Below are 18,617 nucleotides of genomic sequence, written 5' to 3' on the forward strand. Positions count from 1 at the left end.
AAGCAAGACACGAAGGAGGAGACACGTTTGTTTTGCTGGCACAACTTAACAGTTGACGTGTCCCTATTTCATGTATTAATGATCATTTAACAAAATGGCCCAGAGGAATTTCCCAATCTTCTCTTCTGCTTTGTGCTCCCTGGATAGATGACCTTCAGATGACCTACGTGGAGGTTTAGGTGAAACAGAAATCAGAGTGTCAGCAGTTGCCAACATTGGGTGGCATGTGGCCACTCAAGTCAATATTGTTCCGGGATCAACCTTAGTCAAATGGGATTGGAGGAGAACCAAATGAATAGGGCCAATGAGGAAACAGAACCAACAGCATGTGACGCCAAGACTCTCTTCGGATTATGTTTAAATTCCCCCCTCTGAGTCAGCTTGCTCACTTTCTCCTGAAGCTCTGGACAGGTGCTTGGAAGCTCAATTCTCTCATCTTGCTGGAATTGTATAACTGCACAAGGACCCTTTGTGAGACTTCAGTCTGACTTTCACAATGGGGTCCACCATCTACTTTCTCCTGTTGGGGTTCGTCTTCCCTGGACACAGCGTCCCTCTGAGCCCTCAAAAAGGTGAGTTCTCCCCTCTTTCTTTGCACTTTCTTTGGTTGAGTATGGAGATTTTTTTCCTTAGGATTAGAGGTTTCTCAACAATTCTTTTTCTTTCATATATATATGTGTGTGTGTCTCTGTATACACCTCTGTCTGGTTGACAATCTTAACTGGGGCTTCTTTTTGGGGTAGGGCTTATATTACAAGCATCCTGAAAAATCATGCTAGGACAGTGCTCACCTCTGTTTTAAAGCCGAAGAGCCAGTGCTGTCCGAAGACGTCTCCGTAGTCATGTGGCCAGCATGACTAAATGCCAAAGGCCCACGGAACGCTGTTAGCTTTCCACCAAAGGTGGTCCCTATTTTTCTACTTGTATTTTTTACGTGCTTTCGAACTGCTAGGTTGGCAGAAGCTGGGACATTTAATGGGAGCTGACCCCATTACGTGGCACTAGGGATTCAAACCGCTGAACTGCCGACCTTTCGATTGACAAACTCAGCATCTTACCCACTGAGCCACCACATCCCTTACACACACACACACACACACACACACACACACACACATTGTCAGCGTTTCAGAAAATCCCAACTCCAAGTAAAGACATGGAAGCAAGGATTTTCCAAAGTTCTTTTTACTAGAATAGATAAACTGGCACATCGGAAGTGTGGAAAGGAGGTTGGCACCTTCTTTCATATGTGGTGGTCCTGCTCAGAGACAAAAAAGTTCTGGACAAAAATACGAACTTGGCTGCGGGAAATAGTGGAAGAAGATATAAAATTATCTCCAGAAATTTTCTTACTAGGAATGATGGGAGATGGACTCTCTAAGGACAAGACACAATTGATTACACATATTATAACAGCGGCCAGATTAACTTTTGCAAAATACTGGAAAGATAAACAAATACCTCCAGAGATGACAATAATAAATAAAATTTTGGAATGTGCAGAAATGGCAAAATTAACCAGTATGCTTAAAGATGATGAGAATTCAAAATTTAAGGCAGTATGGGAAAGGTGGTATAAATGGTGGAATAATAGAACAAGACTATAAGGATATGCCTATTTCTAATAATGATAGATTTGAAGATACTTGTTGTGTATATACTGTATATATGTAATCGCACAATACCTCAGATGTTACCTGAGATTTGATATTTTCTTTTTAAAAAAACCTTTTTTTAAAAAATCAATAAAGTATATTTAAAAAAAAAAAGATAAACTGGCACATCTGGGAAAACCCGAATCTGAAAGGTCTGGGTTTTCCCTCAGTAAATCAAAAAACCCCAAACCATCCCCTCACTCCTCAGTCGATCACATGCTCCAATCAACATCCATCCCATCTCGACTCAGCACTCTGACCACTCCTTCTCCAGATGCCGGATCACCTTAACCAACAGGAAGAATGCTATTATGTCTACAGTCAACCCCTCTACTAAATCCTCCTTCTTACTTTCCCAGACAAGAGAAGGTGGCAGCCTGGAAGCTTCCCACCTAATATGGCTTCCAAAGCTGACATATATACAAACACACACACACATATCTATACATATCTATACATACATTTACATTTACATTTACATTTACATTTACATTTACATTTACATATACATATACATATACATATACATATACATATACATATACATATACGTATACGTATACATATACATATACGTATACATATACATATCTATTTTCTTACTTCTTTGTAGGATTTATGTGTGTTTTTCCTCTAGCCAGGAAAATCCTGTGGATCAAATCTCACCGTCTCAAGGTTGACTCAGCCTTCCATTCTTCCTAGGTGGATAAAATGAGGACCCAGATTGCTGGGGGCAATATGCTATTTAGTATACTGTCTTTGTTGTAAGCCGCCCAGAGTCCTCGGAGAGTGGGCAGCATAGAAATTCGAAAAATAAACAAATAAACAAATAAATAAATACATACATATACGTACGTACGTACGTACGTACGTACATACATACCAGTGGTGGGTTCCTCCTGGTTCGGTCCGGTCCGGCCGAGCCGGTAGCGGTGACGATATGACGTCACCGAACCGGTTCTCCCCCCCGCCCTCCCCTCCACCCCCACCCATGTTATTCTTACTTTTTATTTGGTCCCACCCCCAATCTATTGCTGCCTCCTGAGTCCCAGCTGATGACTAGAGGGAAAAAAACTGTTTAAACTCTTGCTATGGGGCTTCAAAGGGCCGTCCTACAGCTGATCAGTGTTAAAAGCAAACAAATGAGTCAGGTCGTAAGTGCGAGGACCTTCCAGAAATGACTCTGACCAGCTAGCCATGCCTACCTAGTCACATGACCTCCAAGCCACACCCACAAAATAAGCCACGCCCACAGAACCGGTAGTAAAAAAATTTAGAACCCACCCCTGATACATACATACATACATACATATATTGCGAACTATCCTAAAAATACGAATTCCAGGTGTAGCCATAAAAGAAGAGACAGACATCGCGATCTCTGGAACTTAAAATATATTAACCACTGACCTTTCGTTGGCCTCTGCTAACAATGTTAGAGTGTAAAAACTACCATTGAGGAGATATTAGCCATTATACATCATTGATCAATTTGGCCATTGTGCCCGTGATCGGCTCATCTACCCGCCTCCCACCTATAATTAACTCTGTCGGTTTTACTTCAGGCATGTTAATCGATGGAGGCTTAGCTGCTGTTGCTTCCTCCCCTTATTGTGCACCACTTGGGTTGCCCATCCCTAGGGAATAACACTGAGCTGGCAGCTATTGCGTTAATGGCATTCTATTCTATTCTATTCTATTCTATTCTATTCTATTCTATTCTATTCTATTCTATTCTATTCTATTCTATTCTATTCTCTGCTCTGCTCTGCTCTGCTCTGCTCTGCTCTGCTCTGCTCTGCTCTGCTCTGCTCTATTCTACTCCAATTCCAGTTGACGAATATACTCTGACATTCTCTTCACTAGACTAGCCAGGCCCACTTCCTGCAACCATTCATCGTATGTTTTAGCCTCCGGTCCCCTCATCATCCTGGTTGTTCTTCTCTGCACTCTTTCTAGAGCCTTAACATCTTTTTTTATAGCGTGGTGACCAAAACTGGATGCAGTACTTTAGGTGTGATTTTACTAAGGCTTTATAGAGTAGTGTTAGTACCTCACTATCACAGTTGTTGAGGTTGAAGGAAAACGCAAATGATGGAACTGCATGGTTCAGAATTAGAAAGATGCCAATTTGGAAATAACTTATTTTCCAAAGCTCCAGAAGGCAAGAGAAGAAACAATGGATGGAAACTCATCAAGGAGAGAAGCAACCTGGAATTGAGGAGAACCTTTCCTTCCAATTCAATTTCAATTAATGAAGATTAACAGATTAACAGAGTTGGAAGGGATCTTGTAGGTCATCTAGTCCAACCTCCCACCCAAGCAGGAGACCTTACACCCTTTCTTACAGATGGCAGTCCAATTTCTTCTTGGAAGCCTCCTTTGATGAAGCTCTCACAACATCCAGAGGCAACTTCTGTTCCATCGGTTGATTGTTCTCCCTGTCAGAAAATTCCTAGGTTGAATCTCTCCTTGTTCAGTTTCCATCCATTATTCCTTGTCTGGCCTTCAGGTGCCTTGGGAAATAGCTTGACCCCTTCCTCTCTGGGGCAGCCCCTTAAATATTGGAACACTGCTATCATACCCATAGTGCGCGCGCTCACATTTGCGAACTAGTAACGAAGGTAAGTGATTACCATCTCTGCCTCTAGGACCGACCAGTTTGATCGCCTTGCAGTCCAAGGGACTCGCAGGAGTCTTCTCCAGCACCAGAGTTCAAAGGCCTCAATTCTTTGGCGCTCAGCCTTCCTTATGGTCCAACTTTCACAGCCATCCATTGCAACTGGGAAAACCATAGCCTTGACTCTACACACTTATGATGGCAGGGTGATGACTCTGATTTTTATTGTGCTGTCTAGATTTGCCATAGCTTTCCTCCCCAGGAGCAAGCGTCTTTTAATTTCTTGGCTGCAGTCCCCATCTACGGTGATCTTGGATCCCAGGAAAATAAAACCTGTCACTACCTCCATTTCTTCCCCATCTATTTGCCAGGAATTGAGAGGGCCGGGTGCCATGATCTTAGTTTTCTTACTGTTGAGTTTCAAGCCAAATTCAAATTCAAATCTTTATTGTCAGTGCACAACATATGTACAATGAGATTGGCCGAGCTCCCTCAGTGCGCCCCTCCCTCAACACAATACAGCTCACAGTGAAGACAGAAAACCCCTAACCCAATAAATCATATTAACAAAACACCCAGTCCTATTGCACCAGTGTGAACATGTTACACATTGCACCAGCCCTGCAGTCCATCATACTACGTAGTTATGATGTTATTTCTCATTCAGGAGTCCGACAGCCCACGGATAAAAACTGTTCTTCAGCCTGTTTGTGCGGCTACCTATGCTTCTATATCTCCTTCCCGATGATAGGAGGGTAAAGAAGTGGCGACTAGGGTGAGAGTCTTCCCAGCTTTTGCACTCTCCTTCTTCACCCACATCAAGAGGCTCTTTAGTTCCTCTTCACTTTCTGCCATTAGAGTGGTATCATCTGCATATCTGATGTTGTTGATATCTTATTTATTTATTTATTTATTTATTTATTTATTTATTTATTTATTTATTTTATTTCTATACCGCCCTTCTCCTGAAGGACTCAGGGCGGTGTACAGACTAATTAAAAACACAAAGACAGACAAAATTTAAAAATAATTAAAATTATTAAATAATAGGCCCAATTTATAAAACCCTGAATTTAAAATCCCATTTAAAGCCAATTAAAATCTTTATATTGTTAGCCCAGCCTGGTGGAACAAAATGGTTTTGAAATGGTATTTCGCACAGCGAAATACACAGAGATCAGAGATTTTACGAATTTCCGGGGGCAGTTCATTCCAAAGGGCAGGGGCTCCCACAGAGAAGGCCCTCCCCCTGGGTGTCGCCATCTGACATAATTTGGCCGATGTCACCCTGAGGAGACCCTCTCTCTGGGAGCAGACTGGCCGATGGGAGGCTACTGGTGGCAGAAGTCGGTCTCGAAGGTATCCAGGTCCAATGCCAAGGAGCGCTTTAAAGGTGGTAACCAACACCTTGAATCGCACCCGGAAGACCACTGGGAGCCAGTGCAGCTCACACAGGAGGGGTGTCACATGGGCGCAACGAGTTGTGCCCATAACAACCCGTGCGGCCGCATTCTGGACCAGTTGGAGCCTCCGGGTGCTTTTCAAGGGGAGCCCCATGTAGAGAGCATTACAATAGTCCAACCGGGAGGTAACAAGGGCATGAGTGACCGTGCGCAGGGCGTCCCGGTCCAGAAAGGGCTGCAACTGGCGAATCAGATGAACCTGATAAAAGGCCCCCCTGGCCACGGCTGTCATATGCTCTTCTAAAGACAGCTGTGCGTCCAGGAGGACACCCAAATTGTGAGCCCTCTCTGTGGGGGGGCAAAGATTCACCCCCAATAGTCAGCGATGGCACCTGCTGACTATATCGGGGTGCCGGAAGCCACAGCCACTCAGTCTTGGAGGGGTTGAGTCTGAGCCTATTTTTCCCATCCAAACCCGCACGGCCTCCAGGCAGTGAGACATCACATCAAGGGCATCGTGGGGTGGTCTGGGGTGGAGATGTACAGCTGAGTATCATCAGCGTACAGATGGACTCTCACCCCAAAACCACGGATGATCTCACCCAGCGGCTTCACATAAATGTTGAACAGAAGGGGCGAGAGGACCGACCCCTGTGGCACTCCCCATGCAAGGCGCCTTGAAGTCAACCTCTGCCCCCCTGTCAACACGAACTGCGAACGGTCTGAGAGGAAGGAGGAGAACCACCGCAAAACGGTGCCCCATATCTTAATGAATCTTAATTTCATCTTGTGATTTATCTAGCCCCGCCTTTCTCACGATGTCCTCTGCATATAAGTTAAATAGGCAGGGCGACAGTATACAAGCCTTGCCGAACTCCTTTCCCAATTTTGAACCAATCAGTGGTTCTGTGTCCAGTTCTCACTGTTGCTTCTTGATCCGCATATAGGTTTCTCATTGTCTCTAATCATGGATATTTCTTTTGTTCTCTCTCTCTCTCTCTCTCTCTTTTAACATTTTATTTATACATTTGTTTTTAACATACGCAAGTGCTTAGCAAACAGTGTATTATCTGGGTCAATTTCCTTATACATAATCATGATTTCCAATTTCCAATTTCTCCCTCCTGTTGTCTAACCATTGATTAAACAAATCCCATGTTAAAAAGTATCTTCTTTATCCTTTATCTTTAATGTCAACCTATCCATTTCTGCACAATCTAGTATTTTTTAAAATTATTATTTTCTTCTGTAGGCGTTTCCTCATTTTTCCCAAAGTGGTGCAAATGCAATTCTCGTGGCTGTTCTCCCTCTTGATGGCCTGTGCCTAATTTATGTTTTAGAATTTTAAAATTTATAATTGATATATCCACAGGTCCCCAATATCAAGAGTACATTTTTTCCCCTACCCAAAAACAGCATGTAAGGGATAAAAGAATCTCACACTGCACTACATTCATCAGGTTCTTAGCTACACCCCAAGGTGCTTTTTCAAGAGGTGGCTGGACTTTCTGGTTTTTCTTTGAAGACATTTTGCTTCTCATCCAAGAAGCTTCTTTGGCTCTGAAGAAACTTATTGGATGAGCCGAAGAAGCTTCTTGGATGAGAAGTGAAACATACAGAGAGAGATACAGAGAGAGGGTGAGAGAGAGGGAGGCGGGAGAGAGATAGAGGGGGAGAGAGAGGGGAAGATAGAGAGGGAGAGGGGGAGAGAGATACACAGGGGGAGAGGAAGAGGGGGAAAGAGAGATACAGAGAGAGGGGGAGAGAGGGGGAGAAAGAGGGAGAGGAGGAGAGATATACAGAGAGATACACAGAGAGAGGGGAAGATAGAGAGGGAGAGGGGTTGAGAGAGACATAGAGAGATATGGAGAGAGGGTGAGAGTGGGGAGAGAGAGACAGAGAGGGGGAGAGAGAGGGGAAGATAGAAAGGGAGAAGGGGGAGAGAGACAGAGAGATACAGAGAGAGAAGGGGGGGAGAGAGGGGAAGATAGAGAGGGAGAGGGGGAGAGAGAGGGAGAGGGGGGAGAGAGACAGAGAGATACAGAGAGAGAGGGGGAGAGAGAGGGGAAGATAGAGAGGGAGAGGGGGAAAGAGAGTTACAGAAAGAGAGACAGGGAGAGGGGGAGAAAGAGAGACATAGATACAGAGAGAGAGGGGGGAGAGAAAAGGGTTTTGTGGTTCCTGGTTCTCTGCCCTAATGACCGGCTGGGTAGGCATGGCTGGGGGTGTCATCATGTGACTGGTGGAAATGTGTGATGTCGAGTTGGCCACGCCCACCCAGGTTTTTTGGCGCCCAGTGTTTTTTTTTCCCCTGTGGGAAATGGGTCCAAATGGCTCTTTGAGTGTTTAAGGTTGCAGACCCCTGCTCGAAGCTGATGATCTAATAATCTTTGTTCCATTGCCAAAGAGAAAATGCCTTCAACATTTAAGTGTGGCCGCCCCAAGCAGCAGTTACGGTTAAACACGATAAAGAATGTGCGCTAAATATTCTCCTGACTCCTTTTCCTTTTCTTTCCCGCCATTCAAATAGAAAGCCAAGCACCTCTTCTCTCTACATCCTCCCACCTCCAGCAGAACAACTGAATTTGCAAGAAGTACTCAGTCTCACATGCCTCATTGAAGGTTTTGATCCTAGAGACATCTTTGTGAAATGGCTCCAGAATGGGCAACCGGTCAGTGAATCAACATACCACACTGGCCCACCCAATTTACAGTCCAACACACCCGAACAGTATTTTGCCTATAGCAGGTTGACCATTAGCAAGCAGGAATGGAATACTGGCGATATCTTCTCTTGCCAGGTGGCCCATGAAGCCTTACCATTCCACGTCAATCAGAAGACCATACAGAAGTCCACAGGGAAACCAACTATAGTCAATGTCCCCTTAATCCTCTCTGAAGCCACCAACATCTTCTACTAAAATTCTGTTGAGAAACCTTCGTTTGTTCTGCTCCCGCCAGCCTCTGTTTTCTCCTGCTTCATGGTTGAGAATTCAATATATATATATATTTCTTCGTAGGGTTTATGTGTGTTTTTCTTCTAGCCAGGTTTTACCTACGTAGCCAAGGTTTTTTTGTAGCTCCAGCTCAGTAGAATCACATCTACTCGGTTCTGGGCTTTTTTCCTTTCTGACACCTAGCAAGCTCTAACTGCTAGGTGGGAGACCTAAATAGATCCATTTCTAGCTCATTAGCTGTCATCAGTAGGCCACACCCATGAAAATTGATACTGTACCTTTACAGGGAGGATACATAAGACATGGGTGTGGCCTACTGATGTGGGCTAGAGCTGTCCCTACTTTCCCTTCTGTTCCTTGGGTCGGGGGAGTCTCTGCGCCTGTATCTGTTGTCTGATGGGGATCTATCGGGGGAAGCAGGAAGTAATGATGACTGGGCGGGTGGGCAGTCGCGCCACCATCGCTACCGGTTCTCCGAACCACCGGCCATCATTGCTACCGGATCAGCTGACCCGGTCCAAACCGGAAGCATTTCACCCCTGATATAAAAGTAAAGGTAAATGTTCCCCTCGCACATTGGCACAAAATCCATGCCCGTAGTTATCTGAAAAGGAGTCAACCCAGTACTGCTGTGTATTGCATTATTATAAGCCACTTCTGCGAATGGTAGTAGGTCCGCCCAGTTTTCTTGTTGATAATTTACATAACACCTAATGTATTGTTCCACCATTGAGTTCAACTTCTCAGCCGATCCGTTAGTCAATGGGTGGAAAGCTGAGCTAAGCCCAAGGGACGACCCAATCGACCGTAGGAACTTTCTTTAGAACTTAGCGGTAAACGGACCCCATGATCCGATATTATTCTCCTTGGAACCCCATGTAGCCGGTAGATATGTTTCACAAACAGCTTTGCCAGTTTCTTGGCCGTCGCAGGCAGTGAAGTGTGTTTGCTTGGAGAATAAATCAATGACAGTCCAGATCACCTTGTTCCCCTCACTGTCAGGGAGCTCAACTATGAAGTCCATTGCAATCTCCTCCCAGGGCTTGTTGGGTTTGGCCACAGTCTGGAGTAACCCGGGGGGGGGGGGGGCTTCCCTGGTCTGGACTTCATGATGGCACAGGTGGTGCAGCGTCTTACATAGTCTTCCACATCAGCTTTCATTTTTGGCCACCAGAATTGTCTCCTAGTCAAATGGAGAGTTTTTTAAAAGTCCAAAGTGGCTGCCTAGTCGAGAATCATGACTCTTCTTTAGCACCAAGAGTCACATGCTGCGGGGCACATAAATCTTACTCCCTTCCATGCCAACCCTTCTCTTAGGGTCAGATCTGCCTGGTTTCCCTTGAACCAGGAATCAGTCGAGAGCACCGCTTTTAGCTCTGCTGTTAACTTGTCTTCAGGGAGGTTGGAACCATGGTGCATTTGCCCTCTGGTGCGAGCTTGGGCGGCTGGCTGAGTTTCCGAGATCATGGCATGAACTATCTCTTCCCGTTGGCTGTCAAATTGGGGCTTACGGAAGAGAGAGCATCAGCTAAAAGGTTCCCCCCCCCGGAATGTACTTAGGTTCCAAAAATAAACAGCCCAAATTTATTATTTATTATTTATTTATTAGTTCAATTTCTATGCCGCCTTTCTCCAGAGACTCAGGGCAGCTTACAATGCATTAAAAAAAAATAATTAAAAATTAAAACATTAAAACCCATTCACACCAAATCCCCTCCGAGGTCCACTGAGTTTTGTCAACAAGACCGGTGGTCCAATTTCAGGGCTTGCAAGGAGAAGTCACAGGAATTGTCCAATCCAGGAATACAGGGAGTAGTTTTCAGCAAAGCCAGAAACCAGCAAGCTCCAGATTAACCTTCCAGGCAATGGCCAATTAGCCCACCCAACAGATAACCAGCTGCTTCAAACACAAACATAAACACTTTTACACAACTGAATTAAATCCACGAGATGCAGAGTTCCAGAAACACAAACAACCATCTGGCCATGACCCACACACATTGCTTCCAGCAACGCCTCCCTCGGCCTGCTGTGCTAAATAGCCTCTCCCTTTGCAACCCGTTAAGAGGGGCAGAGCAGAGGTGGGATCCTGTCAGTTTAACAACCGGTTCGGTGATCTCATGCTTCACGCGTGCCCGTGCCTGCACAGTTTTACGAAAACTTACCTTCCGCCTTAGTGCTGCGGAGTAACACAGCTGAGGCGCGGCAATCCGCTCTGCCACGCAAATCAGCTGAGAAGATATAGGTCAGTAAAGTGCAGGGGCAGGCAGGTGGGCCCGCCTGATCGTCGGAGCTACTGGTTCGCCTGAACCAGTCCAAACCGGTAGAATCCCACCCCTGGGGCAGAGCCTTTTCCCAAGGGTGAAATGTAAAATTTGTTACTACCGGTTTTGTGGGCGTGGCTTGGTGGTGGTGGGGTAATGTGACTGGGTGGGCGTGGCCAACTTTTTTTTTTAAACTTTTCAAAGCATTTTTTCTAATGCTTTCAAAAGCCTCTGCTGATCAGGCAACTCAGCTGGGATCGTCAGAGACTTTTCAAAGCATTTTTTTTACCACCTCTTCGGCCAAGAGGTTGCAGAAAAAAATGCTTTGAAAAGCCTCTGACGATCCCAGCTGAGCCACACAATCATCAGAGGCATTTTTTTTACTTTTAAAAGTATTTTTTCGTCGGAAGAGGTTGTAGAAAAAATGCTTTTAAAAGTAAAAAAAAAAGCCTCTGATGATCGTGCGGCTCAGCTGGGCTTGGTGGTGGGGGGGGGGGCGCAGGGATTTTTGCTACCGGTTCTCCGAACCACCAGCCACCATTGCTACCGGATCGGGCGATCCAGTCTGAACCGGGAGCATTTCACCCCTGCCTTTTCCCCATCACTCTACCCTGCTCAGGCTAGCATCCACCAAGGCTGGCAGCTCCTCCCCCTCTTCCTCATCTTCCAAGTGTGGTCTTATTAAAACAACAGAGTTGGAAGGGACCTTGGAGGTCTTCTAGAATCTAATCCAACCCACTGCTGAGGCAGGGACCCCTACACCACTACAAAGTGGTACTAACTCTGCACTTGATCTTGATTCTATGGTTCTAGTAATAAATCAGTAAAATTGGACCTACCTTTGTGGATCTGGTCGTTCACACTTGTCATTAACCTTTTCAATTAACCAGATGAATGTCAAGCATGAAACCTATCCCTGGGCCCTCTTCTTCCACCCATACCTGTCCCACCATATTTGCTCCCAATGAAAAACTTCTACTCATAACTTAAAGTTGTTTTATATCCAATGTGTGTTGAACAGATTTTTTCCAGGAAGGAGGAAAGAGGACAGTTCAATAAAAGGGAATTATTCAGCAGTCAAGAGGAGTGATATTTACAGAAGACATCCTGGTCTTGTTACGAAATGCTGCCCATAGTTTGCTCTGCCATCTTAGGCTTCATGCCAAATGCCTCAAGGGAGAAGCATGAAGTCAAATAGATGTATCTGTTGTGTTTGTACAACTATTCTCTATTATGAATTATTATTTAGCAAAAGGATGCAGGAACATTTCCCAATCTTGGTGTTCCTCCAACTAAATGACTTTCAGAAGATGACCTTGGCCAGGGTTATTTCCAAATTGGCATCTTTCTAATTCTGTACCATGCAGTTCCATCATTTGTGTTTTCCTTCAACCTCAACAACTGTGATAGTGAGGTACTAACACCACTCTATAAAGCCTTAGTGAGATCACACCTAGAGTACAGCATCCAGTTTTGGTCACCACGCTATAAAAAAGATGTTGAGACTCTAAAAATGGTGCAGAGAAGAGCTATCAAGATGATTAGGGGACTGGAGGCTAAAACATATGATGAACGGTTGCAGGAAGCAGGCATGGCTAGTCTGGTGAAGAGAAGGACCAGAGGAGACACGATATCAGTGTTCCAATATTTGAGGGGCTGCCACAGGGGCTGCCATTTCTCTCCCTCCATACATCTTTCATGTTTATTTCCTCTATCATCTTGAAGAAAGATTTTGGTAATGTCTTTCTATTATGTCTTGTTGTTTTACGTGTTTTATAGCCCAAGCTTTCATTCACAATTCCATTAAAATCTCCCATCATACATATATTATCATATTCCATTTCAATTATTTTATTATGTAATTTTCTATAAAAGTCTCTTTGATTGTCATTTGGAGCATATATTGCTACTAGAAGAATTTTCATATTATTATCAATTGATTCCACCATCAGGATTCTACCTTCTTCGTCTGCATATTTTTGCTCCGCCAGTATTGCATTTTTAATATATAAAGCAACTCTTCTCTTTTTAGTTTGTGATAGTGATAGAAAAGTTCTTCCAAGTTTTGGTTGTATCAATAGTTGTTCATGCTATTTTTTAATATGCACTTCTTGTAAACAAATTATGTCAAATTTTAGTTTCTCTAATTTATGAAATACTTTCCTTCTTTTAATAGCTGAATTTAGTCCATTTACATTTATTGAAATTAATTTCCTTTCTTCCATGTTCATATTTTATATGTAGGTTTTGTTGTTCTAGTTGATCTTACTTCACATTGTTCCTTATATTCCACAACCCCACCGACAGCTCCTTCTGTTGATTCAAGAATTGCCAGTTCTTCTTCTGTGAATGTAATTGGATTACATTCACAGTACTTGCATTACTTCTGTAATGCAAGTTCTGCAGTACTTCTTTTTCTTTAAGAAATTTATCGTAAAAAGCTTTTGCTTTCTCAATTGTATTCAACCTATATCTTTGGAGCTGCCATGTGAGAGTTAATCCTTCTGAGACCAGCCATCTATAGTTAACTCCTTTTTGAATCAGGATTTTTGTCAAGAATTGGTATTCTCTTCTCAGCTCTCTAATCTTTATTGGTATTTTTTTCAAGACAGCCACTTCTTTCTCCTTGTACTTCAGGGTTTTTTCTCTAGCTGCCCGAAATATTTGTGTTTTAATCGATTTCTTGATAAATCTTATGTGTACTTCTCTTGGCAGTTTGTTGCGCATAGCATATCTGGTATAAACTCGATAAATTTCATCGACCCCATCCATCACCTTCTCTTTAATAATTTCTAGTGCCTCAGGCAGCATATTAATCATAATATCCACCAAATTTTCTCCTTTTTCTTCCTCCACATTTTGGAATCTCAAATAAAATTCTGGTTTATCCATCTCCCATCCAATAAAACCACTTGTTTTTTGTTCAACCTCTCCCAGTCTATTCTCTATGTATTTTATTTTTTCCTCTTTTTGATCATCTCTCTTCTCTAGTTTTGACATTCTTTCTTCATATTTTGACATTGTTTGCCGAATACTGACCACTTTTTCATCCATTTTTTGAACTTTCTCATCTGTTTTAAGTAGTTGTTGTTCCATTCTTAAAACTGTTTGAAAAATCATTTGTAGTGATGGGTCATTCTCTTTCTCCTTCTCTTGCTGCAACATTGCTTGTATAGATCATTTTCCTCCAGATGGTGATGAAGAAGGCATGGAGGCAGCAACTCCCACTGTTGCTACTTTTGAATATCCAGCCAAAGCAATGTCCAGGAAAAAAAAACGAAGTTTTAAAAAGAAAAGGCCAAACAAATAAAAAAGGGAGGAAAAATCAATAAAAAGCCAAATTCTTCAGGTTCTTTCAAACCCTAATCCTTTAAGTGGATACAAAAAGGAGGAAGAAGAGGGTAGAAAAAACGAAAAGGAAAAAAAAGAAAAAAAAAGATATGTAGAAGTATAACCAAGAGCTGACAAAACAAAAACAAAAACAAAAAAAGAATAAAAAATAGTGTATAAAATCTACTTAAATATCTTCACGCTCTTGAATGCCTTAATCAATATGATTATTTAAAAATCCCAAAACAATGAAAATGAAAAGTATAGGGAGAAAACAGAAACACCAAGAAAAAATAGTCCTTCAGGCACATTTATATCCAAAAGGCATTCAGAGAGCGATTTCTTAGAAGCCAGAGATTGAAAGAAAAAAGAAGAGAGCAAGTAGCAGCTCAAAAGAAAACAAAAGCCAACAATGATATTTTAAGACTCCTACTCCAACTAAGTTCAAGGAAAACACCTGTATAAACAATACAAGTAGTCCACTTTCTCAGATGTTCTCCACTCTTATCAGCATGACTGTACAGAGTCCCTTATATTTTGGCTACTGAGCTGTTATTTAAAAAAACATGGAAACAAAATATCTTTTCCAGTAGGTGGCAGTACACTCTCCTAGCTTCCCTATTTTAAATATTTTATTATTTTAAAGTCTAGGTCTTTTCCATTTAAAATTAATACAAAATTACAAAGGGAGAAAGAGAAAAAGGAAAGAAAGAGAAAAAAAGTGTCCATCTAAGCAGTCAAACCAAACTCATTTTTCCCAATGTGGTGCAAATGCAATTCTCGTGGCTGTTCTCCCTCTTGATGGCCTGTGCCTAATTTATGTTTTAGAATTTTAAAATTTATAATTGATATATCCACAGGTCCCCAATATCAAGAGTACATTTTTTCCCCTACCCGAAAACAGCATGTAAGGGATAAAAGAACCTCACACTGCACTACATTCATCAGGGTCTCAGGTACTTCCCAAGGTGCTATTTCAAGAGGTAACTGGACTTTCTAGTTTTTCTTTGAAGACATTTTGCTTTTCATCCAAGAAGCTTTTTCGGCTCTGAAGAAACTTCTTGGATGAGAAGCGAAACATACAGAGAGAGATACCGGGATAGATACAAAGGGGGAGAGAGAGATACAGAGATACAGAGAGAGGGTGAGAGAGAGGGAGAGGGGGAGAGAAGGGTGAGATAGAGGGAGTGGGGGAGAGAGATACCGAGAGATACAGATAGAGAGGAGGGAGAGAGAGGGGAAGATACAGATGGAGAGGGGGTGAGAGAGACATACAGAGATACAGAGAGAGGGTGAGAGAGAAGGAGAGGAGAGAGAGAGGGGGAGAGAGAGGGAGAGGGAGAGAGAAGGGTGAGATAGAGGGAGTGGGGGAGAGAGATACCGAGAGATACAGAGAGAGAGGAGGGAGAGAGAGGGGAAGATACAGATGGAGAGGTGGTGAGAGAGACATACAAAGATACAGAGAGATACACAGAAAGAGGGGGAAGATACAGAGGGAGAAGGGGTGAGAGACATAGAGAGATACAGAGAGATACACAGAAAGAGGGGGAAGATACAGAGGGAGAAGGGGTGAGAGACATAGAGAGATACAGAGAGAGGGTGAGAGGGTGAGAGAGAGACAGAAAGGGGGAGAGAGAGAAGATACAGAGCGGGAGGGGAAGAGGGGAAGATAGAGAGGGAGAGAGGGAGAGAGAGGGAGAGGGAGGAGAGATAGAGGGAGAGGGGGTGAGAGAGACATAGAGGGATACAGAGAGAGGGTGAGAGAGGGAGAGGGAGAGGGGGGAGAGAGACAGAGAGGGGGAGAGAGAGAGGAAGATAGAGAGGGAGAGAGAGTTACAGAAAGAGAGACAGGGAGAGGGGGAGAAAGAGAGACATAGATACAGAGAGAGGGGGGAGAGAAAAGGGTTTTGTGGTTCCTGGTTCTCTGCCCTAATGACCGGCTGGGTAGGCATGGCTGGGGGTGTCATCATGTGACTGGTGGAAATGTGTGATGTCGAGTTGGCCACGCCCACCCAGGTTTTGTGGCACTCAGTGTTTTTTTTTTCCCTGTGGGAAATGGGTCCAAATGGCTCTTTGAGTGTTTAAGGTTGCAGTCCCCTGCTCCAAGATGAGGAGCTAATAATCTTTGTTCCATCGCCAAAGAGAAAATGCCTTCAACATTTAAGTGTGGCTGCCCGAAGCAGCAGCTACAGTTAAACACAATAAAGAATGTGCGCTAAATATTCTCTTGACTCCTTTTCTTTTTCTTTCCCGCCGTTCAGATGGAAAGCTGAGCACCCCTTCTCTCTACATCCTCCCACCTCCAGGAGAACAACTGAATTCGCAAGAAGTACTCAGTCTCACATGCCTCATTGAAGGTTTTTATCCTAGAGACATCTTTGTGAAATGGCTCCAGAATGGGCAACCGGTCAGTGAATCGACATACCACACTGGCCCACCCAATTTACAGTCCAACACACCCGAACAGTATTTTGCCTATAGCAGGTTGACCATTAGCAAGCGGGAATGGAATACTGGCGATATCTTCTCTTGCCAGGTGACCCATGAAGCCTTACCATTCCACGTCAATCAGAAGACCGTACAGAAGTCCACAGGGAAACCAACTATAGTCAATGTCCCCTTAATTCTCTCTGAAGCCACCAACATCTTCTACTAAAATTCTGTTGAGAAACCTTCGTTTGTTCTGCTCCCGCCAGCCTCTGTTTTCTCCTGCTTCGTGGTTGAGAATTCGTGGAAAGTTTTCAGCAATGAAGGCAGATCTCTGACGAAAGGTGTGTTCTGACCTAGGCTTCCTTAGAAAGTATAAAGCACAATCTTAGTCCCACAAAACCTCTTATATTGATACGGCTGTAAATTACTTTCATTTACAGTCTGCAAGGCTTGATAAACAGTCTTTCAGAGGAAGGTTATCAACACCCACCTTATCTCAGGTGGAACGCTGCCAAAGAGCTAATTTCCAGATGCAGGGAAAGGCCAAACTTGGCACAGAGTCACAAACAGAATTTTCAAATCTTGAATCGGCCAGGTGAACTAATTGCTTCCTGCAAAAACCTCATGTCCCATTCACTCTTCTTTTATATCTTATGGGAGGGGCCAATCATCTCCAAGCCTTACTCCCAAGTCGACCCTGTTTTCTTAATTGTTCTTGTCATCTGGCAGCTCTGTGCATGCGCACACTGGGAACAGGCTCCCACTGTTCTTCTGCGTCGCTGCTGTCAGACTCTGGAGGCTGCACATAAGTATCAGATGGCCTTGGCCCCCTCTCTGCCTCTGATGCAGAGCCCTCATTCGAGCTTTCCCCAGCTCCCAGGACTGGCCCAAGTTCCTCCCCAACCTCCTCACTGTCCAACTCTGCTGCCAGCTCCCCTGGCCGCCGGCGGGCCACAACAAGATGTGTCAGTGTTAAAGCATTAGTTGGTGACATCTTTCTGAAGGCAAGAAATATTGTGTCATCAAGTATTTTTCTCAAAACAAGTAAAAAAACATAATAATCTGGGTGTAAGGTCCCAGAAGTTTCCCCGAGCCACTGAGATGCCAAAGAGAGTGAGACATGAGATGAGGCTTGCAAAAAATAACAGCTTTTTTACAGACAAAGGCATGTAAGGAATAGCCACACCCCTGAGAGAGTGGCTCATATACATTTTACTCAGGGGTGGGCTTCAAAAATTTTAGCAAGGGGTTCTCTGCCCGGTTGCTAAGTGGGCGTGGCCATGGTGGCCGTGGCCTAGTCAGCTTCCTGCACCACAGTGGGGGGCCGTTTTTGCCTCCCCATTGAGGTGCAGGAAGTTTTCTTTGAGCCTCGAGGAGGGTGAAAACAGCCTCCCCAGGCTCTGGACGCCCTCTGGAGGACAGAAACGAGCCCATTTCTGGCGTTCCCAAACTTCCGGTAGGCCCATTTTTTGCCCTCCCCGAGGCTCCAAACGCACCCTGCACTGGGTGAAATGTAAAATTTGTTACCACTGGTTCTGTGGGAGTGGCTTGGTGTGGGAGGGTAATGTGACTGGGTGGGCGTGGCCAACTTTTTTTTTTTTTTTACTTTTAAAACCATTTTTTCTACAACCTCTTTGGCTGAAGATGTTGTTAAAAATGCTTTTAAAAGGCTCTGCCGATCAGGCAACTCGGCTGGGATTGTCAGAGCCTTTTAAAATCATTTTTTCTACAGCCTCTTTGGCTGAAGATGTTGTTAAAAATGCTTTTAAAAGGCTCTGCCGATCAGGCAACTCGGCTGGGATTGTCAGAGCCTTTTAAAATCATTTTTTCTACAACCTCTTCGGCCAAAGAGGTTGGGAAAAAAATGCTTTTAAAAGCCTCTGATGATCCCACCTGAGTTGCCTGATGAGCAGATGCTTTTTTTTTCTTTTAAAAGCCTCTGACAATCCCAGCTGAGT

General features: G+C 43.9%; 1 gene segment (V, D, J or C); it reads left to right on the plus strand.

Annotated features, from left to right (window-relative positions):
* Positions 1–389: 389 nt before the first annotated feature.
* On the plus strand, positions 390–18,157 carry LOC132709801 (immunoglobulin mu heavy chain-like). The segment is given in 2 exon segments: positions 390–572; positions 16,491–18,157. Coding segments are annotated over 2 exon segments (471 nt in total).
* The last annotated feature ends 460 nt before the right edge of the window (positions 18,158–18,617 follow it).

Source organism: Pantherophis guttatus, chromosome 4, assembly GCF_059756535.1.
Source record: "Pantherophis guttatus breed Tessera chromosome 4, ASM5975653v1, whole genome shotgun sequence".
Lineage (NCBI taxonomy): Eukaryota > Metazoa > Chordata > Lepidosauria > Squamata > Colubridae > Pantherophis > Pantherophis guttatus.